At 43.5% G+C, this 21,031-nt stretch overlaps 2 protein-coding genes across 2 annotated transcripts; both read left to right on the top strand.

The window, feature by feature from the left end:
• Window positions 1–5,049: 5,049 nt before the first annotated feature.
• On the top strand, window positions 5,050–5,976 carry LOC115457097 (olfactory receptor 11H6-like). The gene has a single exon (XM_030186520.1). It carries the CDS (start codon window positions 5,050–5,052, stop codon window positions 5,974–5,976), a length of 927 nt encoding a protein of 308 aa, XP_030042380.1.
• Window positions 5,977–15,384: 9,408 nt separating this feature from the next.
• On the top strand, window positions 15,385–16,308 carry LOC115457098 (olfactory receptor 11H6-like). The gene has a single exon (XM_030186522.1). It carries the CDS (start codon window positions 15,385–15,387, stop codon window positions 16,306–16,308), a length of 924 nt encoding a protein of 307 aa, XP_030042382.1.
• Window positions 16,309–21,031: the final 4,723 nt, after the last annotated feature.

Below are 21,031 nucleotides of genomic sequence, written 5' to 3' on the forward strand. Positions count from 1 at the left end.
CCAGCGCGTGTATCAGACGCACATAAACATTAGAATTACTGCCCAGGCTCACAGTAGCCAGGCGTTAGTTCTAATTTAATGCATGTTATATGCGAGTAGGCGCCTACGCGCGTTAGTAAAAGGGCCCTTAAGGTGCTTATTTTAGAAGTGCAATTGACATTCTAGATGTGCAGAACCTGGCGCGTAAACATTTATCTTGCATACATGTCTAAGTTCTGATTTTACAAAGGTAGGAGGAGTGGCCTAGTGGTTATTGCACCAGTCTTGCAATCCAGAGGTGGCCGGTTCAAATCCCACTGCTGCTCCTTGTGATCTTGGGCAAGTCACTTAACCCTCCATTGCCTCAGGTACAAACTTAGATTGTGAGCCCTCCTGGGACAGAGAAATATCCAAAGTACCTGAATGTAACTCACCTTGAGCTACTACTGAAAAAAGTGTGAGCAAAATCTAAATTAAATAAGACCAGCTCTGGTTAGCAGAGACTGAAACTCTTCATACTAAGGAGGGAAGTTCATTGCTCTATGTAATAAAAGTGAGCCATGTATAGGACAATGAAACCATTGTGACATCACTGATGAGGTTGCCTCTTACTGGTGGAATGAGGCATTATGACATCACAACATAGATGAGTGGCCTAGTGGTTAGAGCACCAGAGGTGGCCAGTTCAAATCCCACTGCTGCTCCTTGTGATCTTGGGCAAGTCACTTAACCCTCCATTGCCTCAGGTACAAACTTAGATTGTGAGCCCTCCTGGGACAGAGAAATATCCAGTGTACCTGAATGTACCTCACCTTGAGCTACTACTGAAAAAGGTGTGAGCAAAATCTAAATAAATAAATTCTGTACATGTCTAAAACTGAAGAACGTGATAGCAATGGAGTGTAGTCTTGAAGTATGTTGAGCAGGATTAGAGTCCCTCAGAAGTTGAGGTTTTGAAATGTTTGCTTTATCCTCAATAAAGAAGGCTTTGCCTTACTTGGTTTTCCTATCCTTTTTGGCCATTCCTACTGCCATGGGACATTGTTTTCTTCACCAGTGTTTGTGTTCTAACAGTAAAATGACAATGGTAGCACGCATTGATAACTGTCACGCCTCTAAATTTAGGGCAATTATTAATAACTGGGGTTAACAGTAAAATAACCTGTATTAACAGTAGCCCAACATTGATAACTTACTACTACTACTACTACTATTTAGCATTTCTATAGCGCTACAAGGCGTACGCAGCGCTGCACAAACATAGAAGAAAGACAGTCCCTGCTCAAAGAGCTTACAATCTAATAGACAAAAAATAAAGTAAGCAAATCAAATCAATTAATGTGTACAGGAAGGAGAGGAGGGTAGGTGGAGGCGAGCGGTTACAAGTGGTTACGAGTCAAAAGCAATGTTAAAGAGGTGGGCTTTCAGTCTAGATTTAAAGGTGGCCAAGGATGGGGCAAGACGTAGGGGCTCAGGAAGTTTATTCCAGGCGTAGGGTGCAGCGAGACAGAAGGCGCGAAGTCTGGAGTTGGCAGTAGTGGAGAAGGGAACAGATAAGAAGGATTTATCCATGGAGCGGAGTGCACGGGAAGGGGTATAGGGAAGGACGAGTGTGGAGAGATACTGGGGATACTTCTCCCCTTAATTAAAAAAATGTGTCTAGAAATCAAAATCACTGCTGTCCTATATAATAATTCTCACCTCCAACATTCTAATGTGCCTGGGACCATGCCTCCCTCAGAGGTGGTCTGCTAGGCAAGCATGCACTGACGTCAGTGATGTCAGTGACAGCTGATTCCAAAGCAAGGGGAGGAGTAGGGAAACACATGATACGTGTTTCCCTACTCCTCCACCTGCCTGGGAATCAGCTGTCAGTGCGCCGCTCCCTGCCACTTTGGAGCAACTGGCAGGGAGCGGGGCAACACAGACCCCCCCCCCTCGCTACATCACCAACCCGCCCCCCCCACCCGACGAGCATGAACACCCCGTGTCCCCTCACGCACCTTCCACCCAGTTCCACACTCCGCCCTCCCTCCAATTTCAACACCCCCCCCGCGATACGGCCCCCTGTACCCACCTTCCGTGACCCTGTTGACCCCCCTTCCCGCCAAAAACCATCCCCGCAGTGCACTTAAGGCAGGCGGACCCAGGCCCATCCCCCCCACCTGTAACACTTGTGCTGGTAATGGGAGCCCTGCAAAACCCACTATACCCACATGTAGGTGCCCCCTTCACCCCTAAGAGCTACGGTAGTGTTGTACATTTGCGGGTAGTGGGTTTTGGGGGGGGGTTGGGGGGCTCAGCACCCAAAGGAAGGGAGTTATGCATGTGGGAGCTTTTTCTGAAGTCCACCGCACTGACCCCTAGGGTGCCCGGTTGGTGTCCTGGCATTTCAGGGGGACCAGTGCACTACAAATGCTGGCTCCCCCCACGACCAAATGCCTTGCATGTCGCCGGGTTGGAGATGGCCGGCATTTTTTTCCATTATCGCTGAAAAACAAAACCGGCCATCTCAAACCCGGCGAGCTCTGGCATTTGACCAGGCTAAACCGTATTAACGGAAAAAAAGATGGCCGGCCATCTTTTTCGAAAATACGGTTCCGGCCAGCTGTAGCGCGGCCGCCAAAATAGATCGCGGGCGACGTTCGATTATGCCCCTCCATGTCGTGCTATTTTAGCCTAGGTCTCATTTTCTGAAATTAGATCTAGTTACTAAGAACTGGGTCAACAGAAAGAATAACATGCCTTAATGGTAACCCACAATGATAACTACTCCCTTATTCGGTTAGCTGTCTAGATAGTGGCTTAATATGGCCACTTTCAGTGGTCAACACTAAATCCAGGCATTTAGAACTGGCCACTATTTGGATACTGCTGCTAAATATATGGATTTTTCAGCCATGGTGGCTGCATTTAAAAGAAAATGCCGAACACCGGAGCTTAGTATCAGCCCACTTATAATTGCATGTACTGCTGATAACAGACACAACACCTAGTATCGTTTGTAAATCCTCCTGAGAACCTGTTAAGGAGAAAATACTCTATGAAATGAATCGCAATTGTAAAATCACAAACAGATTGAATCATACAATAACATCCTCTGCTGTATGCTCTCAAAAGAAATAGGTTATCGTTAGAATCTAATTTCACTATTTAATCATGCATGTTATTACAGAATTAATGACCTCCATGGGGTGAACATGTCCTCTGCTAACCCTTAAGGATTCTTCATGGATGATGTTTCACCAGGGACCATCTAGCGAGCAGAAGATTTACTCCTTTATAAGCATCAACAATAGCTCAGGTCTTGGGAAAAGAAGGTAGGAGTCTCATTATGCCACAGAAATCAAAGGCTAAAAGCTAAGAGAATACTTCAAGGTTTCCTAATCTTAATCATTGAGCCCTTGTGGTGCTCAAGAGTGAACAACCAAATGTAGATGTTCTGGAGCCTGCAGGACCTCTCTTACAGTGAGTAACATACTGTTTTATATAGTGGTCGCTTTTCTAGAAGGCTTCAGCTTTTTCCTCTCACCACTCTGCTGGATATTTGCTCTTTTCTATTTCTGGAAGCGTAGATCCACACTGTTCAGACAATAAATACAAAATATAGTGTCCTGAAAATCATTGACGAAATTAATAAATATAATGCATACCAAAAAATTAACTGTCAATGTTAAATTCAAAGTGTCAGGAAGACCTCACAAAGAGGAAAAAAAGACCTCATTTAAAATCGAGAGTTGCCACTTCTGAGAAAAACCATCACGGGTCAAAAAACCTTCTTAATGTCTAGTGCTCAATATATTATATCAATTATGATTTCTACGTTACACTATGTGAATACTATGACTTCAGCTGCCTTTCATGTGTCCTTCGGCAGTCTGAATGAAATAATACTAGACCGCAGGTTCTGAGGCAGCAGTGGCGAAACGTTGACCACGGTCTGAGTAACAAAGGAGCCTTAGAGAAGACTGAGGTCTTTACAGTTAAGTACCTCTGTTCTTAATATCTGAATAAACTCAAATAAGTTGCGAGTTAAGATTTTTGAGATGTTTTGATACCATGAACCCTAGGAGGTTTTTCCGATGATGAAGAAGCCCTAGCCCTTTAGTGGGAAAAGGTGCTTCTTGAGGTTTTCCTCCTTACACACGGTTGTATGTGCTTACAGTATTATCGGTTTCCAAGTGTCTATAAATATAGGATAATCTAATTACAAACAGACTTATCTTCAGTCGTATGATGTTCACTGATGCTTGATATTCCAACTATGAGTCTCAATTTCAGTCATGAAAGACAGGCAGGTCCCCTGTGGAATGCTGCAGAACTTGCTTTCCTCTTGCGATTGAAAGCACAATATTGCTTCATCACCCTTATACATCAAAGAGAATGTTGGGCATCAAAAGTATTAATGTGATTCTCAAATTGAAAAGCTACTAAATTCTCTGTGTATCTTCCAGTTATTCCATCTATAATTGAACAATTACATTAAAATAACATTTTCTTCCATAAATGCTGGTGTTTGGGTGGTGGGGCTAGTTCTGGGCAAGACTTCTACGGTCTGTGTCCTGAAAATGGCAGATACAAATCAAGGTAGGTATACACAAAAAGTAGCACATATGAGTTTATCTTGTTGGGCAGACTAGATGGACCATGCAGGTCTTTTTCTGCCATCATCTACTACGTTACTATGTTATATTGTATTGGCAGTACTTTGTCCGGTGGTGCGGAGGGCTACCCTGATCCTTAAAACTTTTAGATGGGAGGCGGGGCTGGTGTTTGGGTGGTGGGGCTAGTTCTGGGCAAGACTTCTACGGTCTGTGTCCTGAAAATGACAGATACAAATCAAGGTAAGGTATACACAAGAAGTAGCACATATGAGTTTATCTTGTTGGGCAGGCTAGATGGACCGTGCAGGTCTTTTTCTGCCGTCATCTACTATGTTACTATGTAAAAGATGCCCTGTGTATAAGTTCTGGACAAGTATACTTAAAATCGGTACAGTTAAAAGAGAAACACATTCTTCCTGTATTTCAGCTCTTCTTGTTCATTACAGGTATTGAGGAGGTTGGCAGGATGCGGAAAAACAATCACACAGTAGTGAAAGAATTTATTCTCCATGGACTTTTCGGGAATGATGAAGTAGAGACTGGTCTTTTTACGCTATTCTTAATCATCTATATTCTCACCTTAGTGGGGAATATTGCAACCATCACGTTGGTATGGTCTGATCCTCGCCTACACAAGCCCATGTACATCTTTCTCTGCAACTTGTCTTTTATCGAAATATGGTACACAACAAGCACTGTTCCAAATATGCTTTTCGGTATGCTGTCAAAGAATAAAGTCATTTCATTCACTGGCTGCTTCTTACAGTTTTATTTTTTCTTTTCCTTGGGTACAACTGAGTGTTTTATCCTTGCTATCATGGGCTACGATCGATACCTAGCCATCTGTCATCCCCTACGCTACAACGTGTTGATGAACAGTAGGATATGTTCCAACCTTGCTGTTACTTGCTGGATTTCCGCGTTCCTCTGGACTGCAGTGCCTGTAATATTAATTGAGCAGCTGCCCTTCTGTGGCCCGAATGAGATCAACCATTTTCTGTGTGATCCAGGGCCACTATTGGAACTTTCATGCTTGAAGAGCTACGGCATAGAAATGATGTACTCTGTATGTAACTCACTGATACTCCTCAGTACCTTCGCCTTCTCCTTTATCTCGTACGGTTTCATCATAAAAACCATTCTCAGAATCCCTTCTTCCTCTGGACGTCGTAAGGCCTTTTCCACCTGTGCCTCTCACCTCATGGTGGTGATAATCTTCTTTGGATGTGCTATGTCTATGAATATGAGGCCCTCAGGGAACCACCCAGCTGATCTAGATAAGGTAGTGATTGTGTTCTACACTCTTGTGACTCCTCTACTGAATCCAATAATCTACACCCTAAGGAACAAGGAGATCTGGAATGCAATGAAGAAGATCATGTTGAGCCATTAACAGTAACACGAACGAGTGATTTCTTTCGTTTTCAGCTCTCTTTTACCTGTCACTCCCAGTACAAATCTGGCTTGACATGCTTCTTTTGGGTTTTTCTGTTCTTTGAATTCACCATTCTAAGTGCTACAGTTCTTAAAGTGTACTTTTACATTACTGTGGACTAACAAGGGCTGTACTGAATATTCGTCTTCGATTCAATTTGGTCCCAAATACATTATTCGTATTCGGCCAAATCGTGATTTAAATTCAAATACGAATAATTCAGGGCTCTAGTGTGCTAAATCACACTGAAATAAACACTTGATCTCTGATTTCACGTTGCTTCATTTATTATTGGTTATGTTAACGCTCAATGCCCTTTATTCGTATTCAGTAGTCGGTCGAATAATAATTTTCATTATTCGTATTTGGCTGAATAGTAAAATATGGTATTTGGTACAGCTCTAGTACTACCATTAATGTATTTTATTAATAAACTAGTAAAAAAAGCCCGTTTCCGAAACAAATGAAACGGGCGCTAGCAAGGTAATCCCCCCACCACCCTCTCTCCCTTTCTCTTGAGTTCCAGACCCCCCTCCCTCGGCGCATCACTGAAGCCCCCCCTGGTGCATCAGCGAAGCCCCTACCCCCCCCCCCCTTGGGCACATAAACCCCCTCGCCACCCGCAGCCGCGAATACTAACGCTGTCCGGCCGCTGTTGCTTCTCCTGTTGAGCAGCAGCGGCCTGTGCGGGTGGCGAGGGGGTTGATGTGGCCGAGGGGGGGTAGGGGCTAGTGTGATGTGCTGGGGGGGAGTGGCTTGGGTGATGCAGCGAGCGGGGGGCTCCCCCTGCCTGGCTCGTGGTTTGGCAGGGCTGGGGCTTCTGTGATGCGCTGGGAGGGGGGGTTATGTGTTGCCCCGCTCCCTGCCACTTGCTCCGAAGTGGCAGTGAGCGGCGCACTGACAGCTGATTCTGAGGCAGGTGGAGGAGTAGGGAAACGAATCAGCGGGTGAGCGATGTGATTCGCTGAGTGTCAGTGCTCCGGCCTCGACATCATCACGTTTGACGCAAGGGCGGGGCAGACACTCATGGGCAAACCGGATATCTACACCACCATGGATTTAGAACGTTGAGACTTTTGTAGGCTTCATTAGAACGTTGGAGGTGCGTTTTATAGAGAGAGATAGATCCCATTACATAACACACCAATGCATGCCAGCACATGGTGATGTAAAAATGTGTTTTTGTAAACGTAGCCCTCAGAATTTTCTCCTTTTTATATTATTCACTGACAACCATGCTTACACAAAAGACATAATCACCATGGGAATATTTTTTGAACTTATCGCATATGTAAATGTTATGGAGGAAATTCTGTAAGGAGCTGCTAAACGTTAGGCACTATGCGTGTGTACAAATGAAGTATTCTAGCTGGTGTTATTTGTCCATAAATACAGCTTTCAAAGCTCACCACAACCTACTTTATCAAGTTTGAATAATAATTAGTTAGTTTGCATGTATTTGCATTCTTTCCTTTCCTTATTATCCAGAATGCTGCAGTTAGATCGATAACTGGCATTTCCAAATTTGATCATGTCACACACTGTTTGAAATATCTACATTGGCTGGCTATAGAACACTGGGCAAAGTTTAAGATATTAGTGATAATTTTTACACTAATGGTTAGCACAAGAATATTCAAGGTGCGGTTGCACCATGGAGAAATACAAAAGCATTATAATATTCTCATATTTGTTTTGCATTCCTTTCCTAATAATACATAACATTCTATTTGCTTTCTTAGCTGCCGCCGCACACTGAGCAGAGGGTTTTTAACTTCTCATCGATGATGACACCTAGAACCTTTTCCTGGGCGGTGACTCCTAATGTGGAACCTTGCATCACATAGCTATAGTTTGGGTTCCTTGTTCCCACATGCATCACCAAATAACAAGATAATTAGCGTCGATAACAGCGCATAAGTAATAATGAGCACAACTCACAGGGGCGTATCTGGACTTCGCCGGTAGGGGGGGGGGGGGTCCAGAGCCGAGGTGAGGGGGCACATTTTAGCACCTCCCCCCCGATGCCCCCAGCCGCCATTGCCACCACCCCCTCCGCCACCGCCAGAACCACCTCCAACAACTGTCGCCCGCCTGACGACCCTCTCGAGTTGACCCCCCCCCCCTGCTGTCGCTTACGTTGTGTAGGTGCAGGACGTCAGAGACGATTCAGACTCAGAAAGAAGTAAACAAACGAACGATGGACGACGGCTTTGGCTGGCGGGGGTTGGGGTCCCCTGCCAGCACAGGTAGGCGACAGCAGGTTGGCGGCGGGAAGGGGGTTGTGAGGGCCGTTGGTAGGGGGGTCCAGGGCCAAATCTACAGGGGCCCTGGCCCCCGTGGCCCCATTACAGATACGCCCCTGCTATAACGCAGTGCGCCTAACATCTAACAAGCGTAAGCAAAAAGGGGCTTGGTTATGGGCGGGGAAATGGGCATTTTATGGGTATACCAAAATTTACGTGTGCCATTATAGGATATAGCCCAGTGCACATCAATCTACACGCCAGTATTTATGTCGCACTTCCATTGGTGTAAATAGACTCGTGTAGTTTAAGACACTGGGATATCAACTAAGTGTATTCTATATTCCACGCCTAAATCTAGGCGCCGCTTAGAGAATACACTTAGTCGGCAATGTCTTCTGCATGGAATTTTTAGGCACCGTATTGTGATACCGCTTCCCTTTCCTGGTGAATGCGTCCCGTAATCCAGACCTCCGCCTCCACGCTTATGCAGTAGCTCTTGACGCCGGACTCAGTTCAGAACAGAAAAAAAAAAAACTAAACCCAACCTCACTCGCAAACTAAATAAACAAAAATCCTCTCAATTCTGGGGAACAGTTTCAATTACCCTCACTGCCCCTTCTTTTGGTAGCAAAGTTCTGCTTTCCCTTACTTCTTCAGGTTTAACTTTAGCCCAGTTCCACCCAGCCTTTTAGCAAAGATCAGTTCAGCACTCAGGCAAATGCAGTTCAGTCTTTAGCAAAGTTCAGTTCCACAAAATGAGCAAAAAAAACTCTCCAAAGGAAGAGGAAGAAATCATATGAACCAGGAATGTCCTACCTTTCCTCCTCCAGCACTTCCATCAGCTCTGTCACTAGCGAGGCTGGTAGCACACCTCCCTCTTCACAGAACAAACACCTGTGGCCTCCCACTTGCTCTTGTGCTGGGGAGATGAACCTTGGGTATTCTCCCAGTCTGTGCTGGCTGTCTCTCCTGGAACTGGCAATCCAGCAGGCATGTCCAGCTCTGCCTCTTTGCAATCCATTTCCTTGGGTAACTCTGCCTCTTCCTCCCTCTCCTCCACAGCTGGGAGGAATCCCATATTGATTATTCAGCCATGATGGGAACTGGGCCTCCTCCTGGCTGTTCCTCCCCCTGCTGTTGCAGAGGAGAATGGCTCTAGTGGCCTAGTGGTTAGGGTGGTGGACTTTGGTCCTGAGGAAGTGAGTTCAATTCCCACTTCAGACACAAGCAGCTCCTTGTGATTCTGGGCAAGTCACTTAACCCTCCATTGTCCCCAGGTACAAATAAGTACCTGTATACAATATGTAAGCTGCATTGAACCTACCATGAGTGAGAAAGCACAGGGTACAAATGTAGCAAAAATAAATATACCTTGGGCTATCTTCCCTCCCACTTTTTCTAAAAATCCCTCCCTGGTCTTTGGGCCCTCCCCTTTCTCCAAGTTCCCCAGGGAATTCTGGACCTTGTAGTTCTGGGGCCCACAACCTTTTGCTATATCCCCATTTACCTGCCTTATCATAATATATAGAATCTCCCCCAATGAGCATCATTTCCGGTGTGTTGTATTTAAAAAAAAATATTTGCACCATGGGCTTAACCGGTGGCACTTGAGCAGCACCATGTGCTACACAGTTACCTCTGGGGTAGTTCGGGAGCCCTTCCCACCTCCTAAGTAGGTGACAGTAAGGACCCCACTGGGAAATGGACGCACAAGTGTTTCACTTACTGCATGTCCATTTCCATCCCCCGTCCAGAATTTCCTTTTTCCATGTGGCAGTAAAAGGGGGGGGAGGGGTCTCGAGGAGCAGCAAACCCATGAGTCTGCGGGCTCCCTTTACTGCTGCTTGGCACAAGGTGCCCAATGTAACCTCTAAATCTATGCTGACACTTTCTTATAAGGGGGCTAAAATCTGGAATAATGTTCTGATAAATTTAAGACACATTATAAATCATTTTATGTTTTGAAACGCTTTTAAATTTTATTTTTGAATCGGGTAGTTTCAAGATAATAAAACATACAAGCATCTGACGTTAGTGTAGCAGAATATTTCTATGTTGTGAACATTGAAGGTACTACAGTTCCTCGTGGGGGGCTCTGTGTAATTTTACTGTTACCAAGCTGATCAATTTTTATTTTAAAAAGTGTATTAAGGGTCATATGCCAGATGTAGACTGAATTGTGTCACACATGCTCAGATAGATGTGAAATACCAGCTTTGCACATAGAAAGGACTTCACGTACTAGATGTTTAGACAAAACCACAGTCTAAAAAAATACTTAAAAAATGTAAATGATTTTTTTTACAAGAGCACTGAGATCCTTAACTTGACAGGAAATTAACTATCCCCAGGACAGCAGACGTTGACACTGTGTTCTCTATCTCTGACAGGAGTGGCCTAGTGGTTAGGGTGGTGGACTTTGGTCCTGAGAAAGTGAGTTCAATTCCTACTTCAGGCACAGGCAGCTCCTTGTGATTCTGGGCAAGTCACTTAACCCTCCATTGCCCCAGGTACAAATAAGTACCTATATACAATATGTAAGCCACATTGAGGCTACCATGAGTGGAAAAGCATGGGGTACAAAAATAAATAAAATTATTGATGTAGTTTCTTTTCTTTCCCCAATGTTTAACTGCCCTGATCGCTTACGTTGAATGGTGTATATCAAAAACATAATAAACATTAAAAAAATTGTGAATCTTCTTGAGATCCTATTTAGAAGAGATGAATTGCTATTGTTATATTTATTATTTACTATGACTTTCCCTCATCTTTATAAACATTCTACTGGTGTATGATCATTAATAGATCAGTTGTTTATCTTAAACAACTGTGTGTCGTGTTCTCATAGACAGGTAAAGAAGAAGAACCAAGAGATATGAATTAATTTATGTACATAATTGCAGACGTAATGACTTCCTTGGGGTGAATGTTCTCAGTAGACTTTAAAGATTCTCCACTGATGCTGACTTCCCATTTGATCTCTCAGCAGGGGACTTAGGTCCTCAATAAACAAAAGGCCAGAGGCTCATGGCTTGTGAAAGGAGGGTAGAGTCTCTCTCTCTGCAACTGAAAATCATAGACTAAAAGAGTGAAATACAATGCTCTACTCCAAGCTTCCGTCATCAGCAAAACAGAGGATGCTCAACTGATGAGCCATCTAGCCAGATTTCCCCGATTCAATTCATCAAATCCATCCTCTGCCAGGTTTCAGTGTTGGCAATTGAATTATAAAACACTTCATTATAGGCTGAAGACTGTATGATCCAACTAGACGTAAGTAACAAAAGGAATACTGTAAGAACTGAATTTTGCTATAGGTTTTCAAATACAAGCTGAAGAGTAATGAGGTCTCCCCTTCTTCCCCATAGCAAGCCTTTCTTTATTTTTATTATTCAGATATATAGATCCACATTTTCTAGACTGTTTATAGGAAGTATAGATCTTAGTATTCTGAAATTCAACCATGAAATCGTCCCAAACACGCTTATATCTTAGCAAATACTTTTTAAATAGTTCACGTGACAGTTAAATACAAGGGAGCTAGAGGAAAATCTGGCATGGACGGACGAGAGCAGAAGACACTGAGTTTTGTCTTTGTTTAACTTAAACCGGAATACCTCAGCCCAACGTTCCAAGATGGAAAAACTCGCATCGATCAAATCTGTGATTTCATCTAATGAGGTATGGAAGGGGATGAAGATGGTTATGTCATAAGCTCCTGAGGATCCCTTCTTTCTGAAGGAATCCTGTTCGGAAAGAAGGGATCCTCAGGAGCTTAGCGGAGATTGGATGGCAGAGGCGGGGCTGGTGGTTGGGAGGCGGGGTTAGTGCTGGGCAGACTTATACGGTCTGTGCCCTGAAAAAGACAGATACAAATCAAGGTAAGGTATACACAAAAAGTAGCACATATGAGTTATCTTGTTGGGCAGACTGGATGGACCGTGTAGGTCTTTTTCTGCCGTCATCTACTATGTTACTATGTTATTAAGATCCTCTTTTCCATCTCAATCTTCATATAAAGGGAAATTCTATAAAATGAGTGGCAACATTTGTGCAATCATTGTATACTTTTATATGTATATTCCAGTATGTTGCCTAACCACCATTCTGTATATATGCAACTATCTTGTATAATGCAAGGGGTACACAAGGGCGGATCATGGATGTAAATTCAACACTGTTACCCCTTTTTTGTTTAGACTATGCAATATCGGACTTGGTTGAAAAATCTATGTCTGGCTCATATAGCTTATCACTCTGACCAACCTTGTTATCTTACTACCTGATTATTTGTTATACCTCATCATGGACTCTTAGATCACTTGATTCACATCGATGGGTTTTACCAGCCTCCAGAAAAGCACATTATGAATACGCCAGGAACTCAGCCTTCTTCTTCCTTGCACCAAATGCCTTTCCACCCTTGATTCAACCAGAAGCAGCATTGAAGAAATCCCAATCTCGTCTCAAGACATACCACTTTAGCCTTGCTTTTGGTGAGCAGCAACGTCTCAGAGTCATTTAACAGAATGAAGGATATGAACGATAGAATGGTAGATGCATTTTGGATGTTATGATCTCCTGTGTATTTCCAGTATGTTTTCTCTGTGATGGTCTTGTGATGGGTGCAATTATCTGTCCTAACATTGACGTTCATTTTTGTCCTTTTTGATTAGGTCTAAGTTTAAGTGGTATAGCAATAATTCAATAAACATAAACATACTTAGGCATGTACCTTACAGATTACTGTAAATTATGTACCTACTCTTGTGCCAGGTCTATGGTTGGTATAGCTGGGGGCACTTAACATTAATGCCTTTACCAGTTATGCTTGATTCTTCTTCGGAACCTAGGTGCCTTGGTTCCATTATAGAATATGCTCCAATAATCCACCCTCCTGGTACCGAAATGGAGGTGCCCACTTATAGAATTTCCTAATTCCTAAGAGCATATGCTCAGGTCTAAACCTTCTCCAAAGACTCCCCTTGCTTTGCTGCTTCCAAGTCCCTTTAGGGTGATGGTGTTTTTGTCAGAACTCCATGCGGTTATCACTTTTCACTATCGGTGAAAAAATTCCTATTTGAACTTCCTCAAATTAAAAAAAAACTCATCCTGACCCTGAAAATTTGACCACCAGATTGGTAATAGGATATGCAGCATTACAAATCTTCAGCCTATTGATAGCATGAAATCACTCGCCTCCACCTACCCTCCTCTCTTCCTTCCCGTTCACATTAATTGATTTGATTTGCTTACTTTATTTATTTTTTGTCTATTAGATTGTAAGCTCTTTGAGCAGGGACTGTCTTTCTTCTATGTTTGTGCAGCGCTGCGTACGCCTTGTAGCGCTATAGAAATGCTAAATAGTAGTAGTAGTAGTAGTCTCTTGTAATCAGAGGTGATATTGTGATGTCATAATGCCTCAGGCCACCAATAAGAGCCAACCTCATCAGTGATGTCACAATGGCTTGATTGTCCTATACTTGGCTCACTTTTATTACATAGCTCTTTGAGCAGGGACTGTCTTTCTTCTATGTTTGTGCAGCGCTGCGTACGCCTTGTAGCGCTATAGAAATGCTAAATAGTAGTAGTAGTAGTAATGAAAAAAAATATGATACGATTCCAGACATTCCGGGGCCCTTTAACAAAGCTGCACCAAAAAGTGGCTTGCGGTAGTGTGGGCGACTGTATGGGATGCACACATACATAGTAACATAGTAGATGATGGCAGAAAAAGACCTGCACGGTCCATCCAGTCTGCCCAACAAGATAAACTCATATGTGCTACTTTTTGTGTATACCTTACCTTGATTTGTATCTGTCTTTTTCAGGGCACAGACCATAGAAGTCTGCCCAGCACTAGCCCCGCCTCCCACAAATTTCTACCACCTCTGGAAAAAAGGGGGGGTTTTGGGGCCGGGTAATGGACATGCGGCAAAATGAAAGCTAGCGTGTGTCTATTTATTGTCTGAGCCCTTAACGCTACCCATTGACTTAGTGGTAAGGGCTCACACGTTACCTGCACGTGCCAACTGCTGAATACTTACTCCATTCTGTCTCCTCTACCTTAACTATGTATTTCTTTTTTTTTCTGGGACTGGTAATCACCATTACGGAAATATGTAAGCCACATTGAGCCTGCAAATAGGTAGGAAAATGTGGGATATAAATGTTGTAAGTAAATAAATAAATTACCGCAGGTAACGCCCCCACGGTAGAATATAGAAAATTTTATTTTCTACCCCAGGTTTTGGCGTGCGCCAAACTCAGTATTACTGCCAGACGCACATGCTAGCTGGGCGGTAATGCCGATTTGAAGCGCCTGCATGCGCTTAAGCCCTTTCACGCCTTTGTAAGTCTTCCCTCTAAGATAAGATATTGCTGAATATCGAAAACATCTTAGTAATTTTCATCTGCCACCTCAGACCTGAATATTCAGTGTCATAGCTGGATAAAGACCATCACTGCATATTTGAGTCTAATTTATTTATTTAACACATTTATATCCCACATTTTCCCACTTAGTTGCATGCTCAAAGTGACTTACACAATACCGTAAAGCTCTGGTTCAATATTACAGATACATAATAAAGTAGAAAGCATGATAAGAAACAGAAGTATAAGCTACAAGGAATGAAGAGGGGGTGGTAAGAAAAGTCTAGTTTTGTCCATATTTAGCTCTGTCGCAGGAAGTAGAAAGTTAATCTGGATCAGGGGGGCTAGGCCTTCTTAAACAGGATGGTTTTCAGTATTTTCCTGAAGTTAAGGTGGTTATGGATAGATCTTACCGCTTTGGGCAAAGCGTTCCACAGTTGTGTACTTACGTAAGAAAAGCTGTAGACAGTGGCAGCCAGTATTTAACGAAACTCTGACCTCTGTGGGCTGAATATTGTCCCTTTATTAAACAGGCCTCTTGGTGTGTTCTGACATTTCCCTGAATTTCTATTAGGTAATTCAAAACTAGGATTCAATGTTATTTGGTTCTTCTTTCAATGTAATTATATGGCCATAGGAAACATCAATAGAATAAACAAAGAAGGAAAGAACATTCGAATTTAAAGAGATAGATGTACATATTTTAGCTCTTCTTCATCTTTCCAGGCTAAATGGAATGATGTGGTGCAACAACCAAACAGAAGTGAAAGAATTTATTCTCCACGGACTCTCCAACAACCAGGAGGATCAGGCTGTTCTTTTTACACTCTTCTTGGTCGTCTATGCCCTAACCTTAGTCGGGAACACAATGATCATTGTGGTGGTGTACTCAGACCTTCGCCTGCGTAAGCCCATGTACATCCTCCTCAGCAATCTGTCTTTTGCTGAAATTTGGTACACAACCAGCACCGTCCCAAATATGCTTTATAGTTTTGTGTCAAAAAGCAAAGCCATATCCTTCAATGGCTGCTTCCTACAGTTTTATTTCTTTTTTTCCTTCGGAACAACAGAGTGCTTTCTTCTCACCGCTATGGGTTACGATCGATATCTAGCCATATGTCAACCTCTCCGCTACAATGTGTTAATGAGCAGCGGAGTATGTATGGGCCTTGCTACTTCTTGCTGGATAGCTGGGTTCCTCTGGTTTGTGATACCTATAACATTAATATCTAAGCTGCCCTTCTATGGCATGAATGAAATTAATCATTTTCTGTGTGATCCAGGGCCTCTGCTTGAACTTTCCTGTCTGAGGGACTATGCTACGGAAACAACCAGCTCTACCTGCAGCTCACTATTGCTCCTCAGCACCTTCTCTTTCACCGTCATCTCTTATGTTTTCATTCTACGTACTGTAGTAAAAATTCCTTCCTCAACGGGACGGTGTAAGGCCTTCTCCACTTGTGCCTCCCACCTCATGGTGGTGACCATGTTCTTTGGATGTGTTATGTTTATGTATATGAGGCCCTCAGGGAACCATCCATTCTACGTGGATAAGGTAGTGTCTGTCCTCTATACCATTGTGACTCCTCTACTGAATCCAGTAATATACAGCCTGAGGAACAAGGAGTTCTTGGAGTCGGCAAAAAAGCTCTTGAGCTGTTAACATTTCCACTGAATATGTGGAGAGGTGTGGTAGCCGTGTTAGTCCACTCTTAAAGGTTATCAATAGAAATCAAACAAAATAAAACATGGAAAAGAAAATAAGATGATACCTTTTTTATTGGACATAATTTAATACATTTCTTGATTAGCTTTCGAAGGTTGCCCTTTTTCGTTAGATCGGAAATAAGCAAATGTGGTAGCAGATAGTATATATAAGTGAAACTTCCAAGCATTACTTTGACAGTCTGACAGGGTGGGAGGGTGGGGGTGGGTAGGAGGTATGCGTGGGGACATCAAAGCATTTCATTGATAGTCTTTTGACTCGTAACCACTTGTATCCACTCGCCTCCACCTACCCTCCTCTCCTCTTTCCTCTACACATTAATTGATTTGTTTGCTTTATTTTTTGTCTACTAGATTGTAAGCCCTTTGAGCAGGGACTGTCTTTCTTCTATGTTTGTGCAGCATTTTTGAAAGAGAAGGGTGCCCACCTTCCGACAAAAATCGGGATATGGGCGTCCTTCTCTGAGTCGCCCAAATCGGTATAATCGAAAGCTGATTTTGGGCGCCCTCAACTGTAGTCCGTCGCGAGGATGGCCAAAGTTCACGGGGGCATGTCGGAGGCGTAGCGAAGGCGAGACATTGGCGTGCTTAAGAGATGGGCCTCCTCGGCCAATAATGGAAAAAAGAAGGGCGTCCCTGACGAGCATTTGGTCGATTTTACAAGGTCCATTTTTTTCACGACCAAGTCTCAAAAAGTTTCCAAAATTGACTAGATGACCACCGGAGGGAATCGGGGATGACCTCCCCTTACTCCCCCAGTGGTCACCAACCCCCTTCCCACCCTAATTTTTTTTTTTTAATTTTTTGCCAGACTATGCCAGCCTCAAATGTCATACTCAGCTCCATGACAGCAGTATGCAGGTCCCTGGAGCAGTTTTAGTGGGTGCAGTGCACTTCAGGCAGGCAAACCCAGGCCCATCCCTCCCCTACCTGTTACACTTGTGCTGGTAAATGTGAGCCCTTCAAAACCCACCCGAAACCCACTGTACCCACTTAAGGCTATTGTAGTGGTGTACAGTTGTGGGGAGTGGGCTTTTTTTTTGGGGGGGGGGGGGGTTGGAGGGCTCAGCACCGAAGGTAAGGGAGCTATGCAGCTGGGAGCAAATTCTTAAGTCCACTGCAGTGCCCCCTAGGTTGCCCGGTTGGTGTCCTGGCTGTCAGGGGGACCAGTGCACTATGAATGCTGGCTCTTCCCAAGACCAAATGCCTTGGATTTAGTCATTTTTGAGATGGGCGTCCTCGGTTTCCATTATTGGCGAAAACCGAGGTCACCCATCTCTAAGGTCGGCGATCTCAACATTTAGGTTGACCATCTCTAAGGTCAACCTAAATATTAGATTTGGGCGTCCCCGACGATATTATCGAAACGAAAGATGGCCGCCCATCTTGTTTCGATAATACAGGTTGCCCAGCCCCTTTGCCGGGACGTCCTTAGAGATGGGTGCCCTTAGAGATGGTCGTCCCCGTTCGAAAATGCCCCTCCATGTCACTCTTCCCATGTGCCCCCTCCCACTCCCACCCACACACCAGGTCTCACAAACACCGTGTTGGAGTTAGAGTAAAAGACTATGTACAGCTAAAGCAAGTCAGAACTGTAGTTGAATCATAGCTAGTGATCTTTTCACTTAAAACACTATTTTTTCCATTGCAGTTTTCACAGAACATGACAGTTATAGAAGCGTGAAATTTCTCAAGTGGGCACTAGCTCTTACCCTGCTGTTCTCATGTGTCATTATAGTAGCCCTGGCAGCCAATGTAGGTGAGGAATTTCTCCTCCTTTGTTAATATTGTTAATTTGCTTGAATGTAACATTAGATGTCTCCATTCCTTTAGCAAATAAGGGACTCCTGGGGGGTGAATGAGCATTCATTGCTCAAAGTCAGAAGAGCCATCCTGAACCTGTGCATTTTGATGTGGATTCTGAGCAGGCATTTTGGGGAGTGTTTTTAGGATGAGGGAGGACATAAGCACATATATGTTCCCTCTTTGAAAGGAATTTGTTTTAAGAAACATTGTACAGCCTTATTCTCTGACCAGTAGGTCACAAATTTGGAATTCTTTACCTACTTTGGTGAAATGCCAAACGAATGAATTAATTTTTCGTAAAATGTTGAAGATAAATTTATTTAGATTCTGCATCCCTTATCTCCCCAACACCTCAAAATTATTCCTGCTGGTCCAGTGGACCCCCATTTCATGGACCACCTAACTACTGTGCCATTATTGTATGTAAATTTTTCTCTTGGATATTATAAGCTCCCAGTCTGGTTGACTGGTGTTATCTTCTATTGTAATCCACACTGAATCTATTTAAAGGTGTTGAGGGGAATATAACCAATCATCACCATTTTTCTTGGCTTTCTTATCAAGCATACAGACTCCTGATGTAGGCCTTTTTGGCCGAAACACAACGTTGTGTCGAGTCATTTTATTGTTTAATAAACTTTGCTTCGTTTTTACTACTGCTGTTGTCCGGTTTTTGGGAATCCTGGTTTACATTCCCACTTCCCTCTGCTTTTGAGTTGCTCCATGGGACTTCTTGAGTTCTCCGCGCTCGTGGATTCTCTTTTGGTTGAGGGGAAGATAACATAAGATAAGATAACATCTTTGAGAAGAAGGTGTCCCTGTTGCACTGTTCAGCAAAACCAGAGCACTAAGGGCCCCCTTTTCCCCCAAGCTACAGCAAAAGAGGGCCTGTGCTGGCATCGACATATTTTTTTTTCACAAGTGCCGAGGCCCCCTTTTACCGCAACGGGTAAAAGGGAATTCTTTCTGGCCTGCAGAAAATGGCCATGTGGCAAGTAAAGCAGTTGCCACATGGCCATTTCAGGGGGGGGGGAGCCCTTAATGCCACCTGTTGAGGTGGCGGTATGGGTCACACGCTAATCCAGCAGTAACTGGGCAGCACGCAGCTCTGCCCAATTACCACCGGGTACACCCTGGTGCCTACAAAAATAAATATATTTTTGTAGCGCCGGATATGATGGCGCACTAGGGGTGGGAAGTACTTCTTATTTCTAGGATAAGCAGCATAAAATGTATTATATTGTTCTGGGATCTTGCCAGCTATTTGTGACCTGGATTGGCCACTGTTGGAAACAGGATACTGGGCTTGATGGGCATGTGGTCTGTCCCAGTATGACAACGCTTGTGTTCTTACATAGAATCCAGGAGTATCTGGGTAAGTTCCACTGAAAATGTGCATTACACCCAGTGAGTGGATGTTACACCTACCCAGATAATTGCTCCTGATACTGCTTTACTCAACCTCCTCTTTCCCACTGTTTACTCTCACTTATCCCCTCTGCACTGTGCTATTATTACACCTTTCATTTGCCATTGACTTGCTATTCCTCACTCCGTTCCCCTTTGGATTCCTCTAATTATGACTCATATCTGCTTCTTACATAAAATTAAACAACTGGAGTTCCTTTATTTTATTGTAAACCTAGTCGGCGCCTATTCTGGTTTAGGCAGTATATTAAGCCTAGCGTAAAAATAAATAAAGTTTCCTGTTAATTATGACAAATCCTGCTTCATTGTGTGAAACTGTAAAACATTAATGAGTAGCGTTCCTTAGACACAACCTGGTACATACTTTCAACTTAACGTTTTTCTTTTTTCCTATATCACTGCAGGTTCCAAGCACTGTACAAGCAGCACTGGTAAGCAGAAAGTAGGGTCACAGGCATAAAAATCAAATGTTAAAACGAGACATCAAGGGGCACTTTTACGAAGCTTTGGTAGGCTCTAGCACTGAGGCGTCCTACAGAAGTATGCCAATCTCCATGCGCTAATCCCGTGCTAAAAATATATATTTTCTATTTTTTAGCACAGGAGGCGTGTCTGTGAGAAGAGAATACTACTACTACTACTTATCATTTCTAAAACGCTACTAGATGAACATAGCGCTGTACACTTGAACATGAAGAGACAGTCCCAGCTCGACAGAGCTTACAATCTAATTAGGACAGACAAACAGGACAAATAAAAGATAAGGGAATATTAAAGTGAGGATGATAAAATAAGGGTACTGAACAAGTGAATAAGGGTTAGGAGTTAAAAGCTGCATCAAAAAGGTGAGCTTTTAGCTTAGATTTGAAGACGGCCAGAGATGGAGCTTGACATACCGGCTCAGGAAGTCTATTCCAGGCATATGGTGCAGCAAGATAAAAGGAACGGAGTCTGGAGTTAGCAGTGGAAGAGAAGGGGAATACTGAAAACCCGACTGGGTTGTGGCCCTCGAGGACAGGAGTTGCCCACCCCTGGCCTAGACCGACTGAAATAGTGCTTGTCCTTCCAGCTGGAAACTAGCCAAAGATCAGCCATTTTCTTCCAGTTGGTGGGCTGCATGATCCTGGGAGCAGCCGTTCTCAGAGCAGAATCACAAAATGGCTCCTCATGCAATGAGATTTGAAGGTGTGTGGTCTTGTGTAAAACGTAAATGATAAAAGACACAGATCACACAAATGTGCCAGGAAGCAACATGATTCAGAAACAATAAAGCAACAGCAGCAGTATTAAATACCAGGGTTAGAAACATTTATACTTCCTGCATATACTCTGGCAGGCTTTTAAAGAGGTAACATAGTAACATAGTAGATGACGGCAGAAAAAGACCTGCATGGTCCATCTAGTCTGCCCAAGATAAACTCATATCT

This window comes from Microcaecilia unicolor, chromosome 14 (genome assembly GCF_901765095.1).
Source record: "Microcaecilia unicolor chromosome 14, aMicUni1.1, whole genome shotgun sequence".
Classification (NCBI taxonomy): domain Eukaryota; kingdom Metazoa; phylum Chordata; class Amphibia; order Gymnophiona; family Siphonopidae; genus Microcaecilia; species Microcaecilia unicolor.

Bases quoted from the DNA above. Each gene is read 5' to 3' on its own strand.
- LOC115457098 (XM_030186522.1), top strand. From the start codon at position 15,385: ATGTGGTGCAACAACCAAACAGAAGTGAAAGAATTTATTCTCCACGGA.
- LOC115457097 (XM_030186520.1), top strand. From the start codon at position 5,050: ATGCGGAAAAACAATCACACAGTAGTGAAAGAATTTATTCTCCATGGA.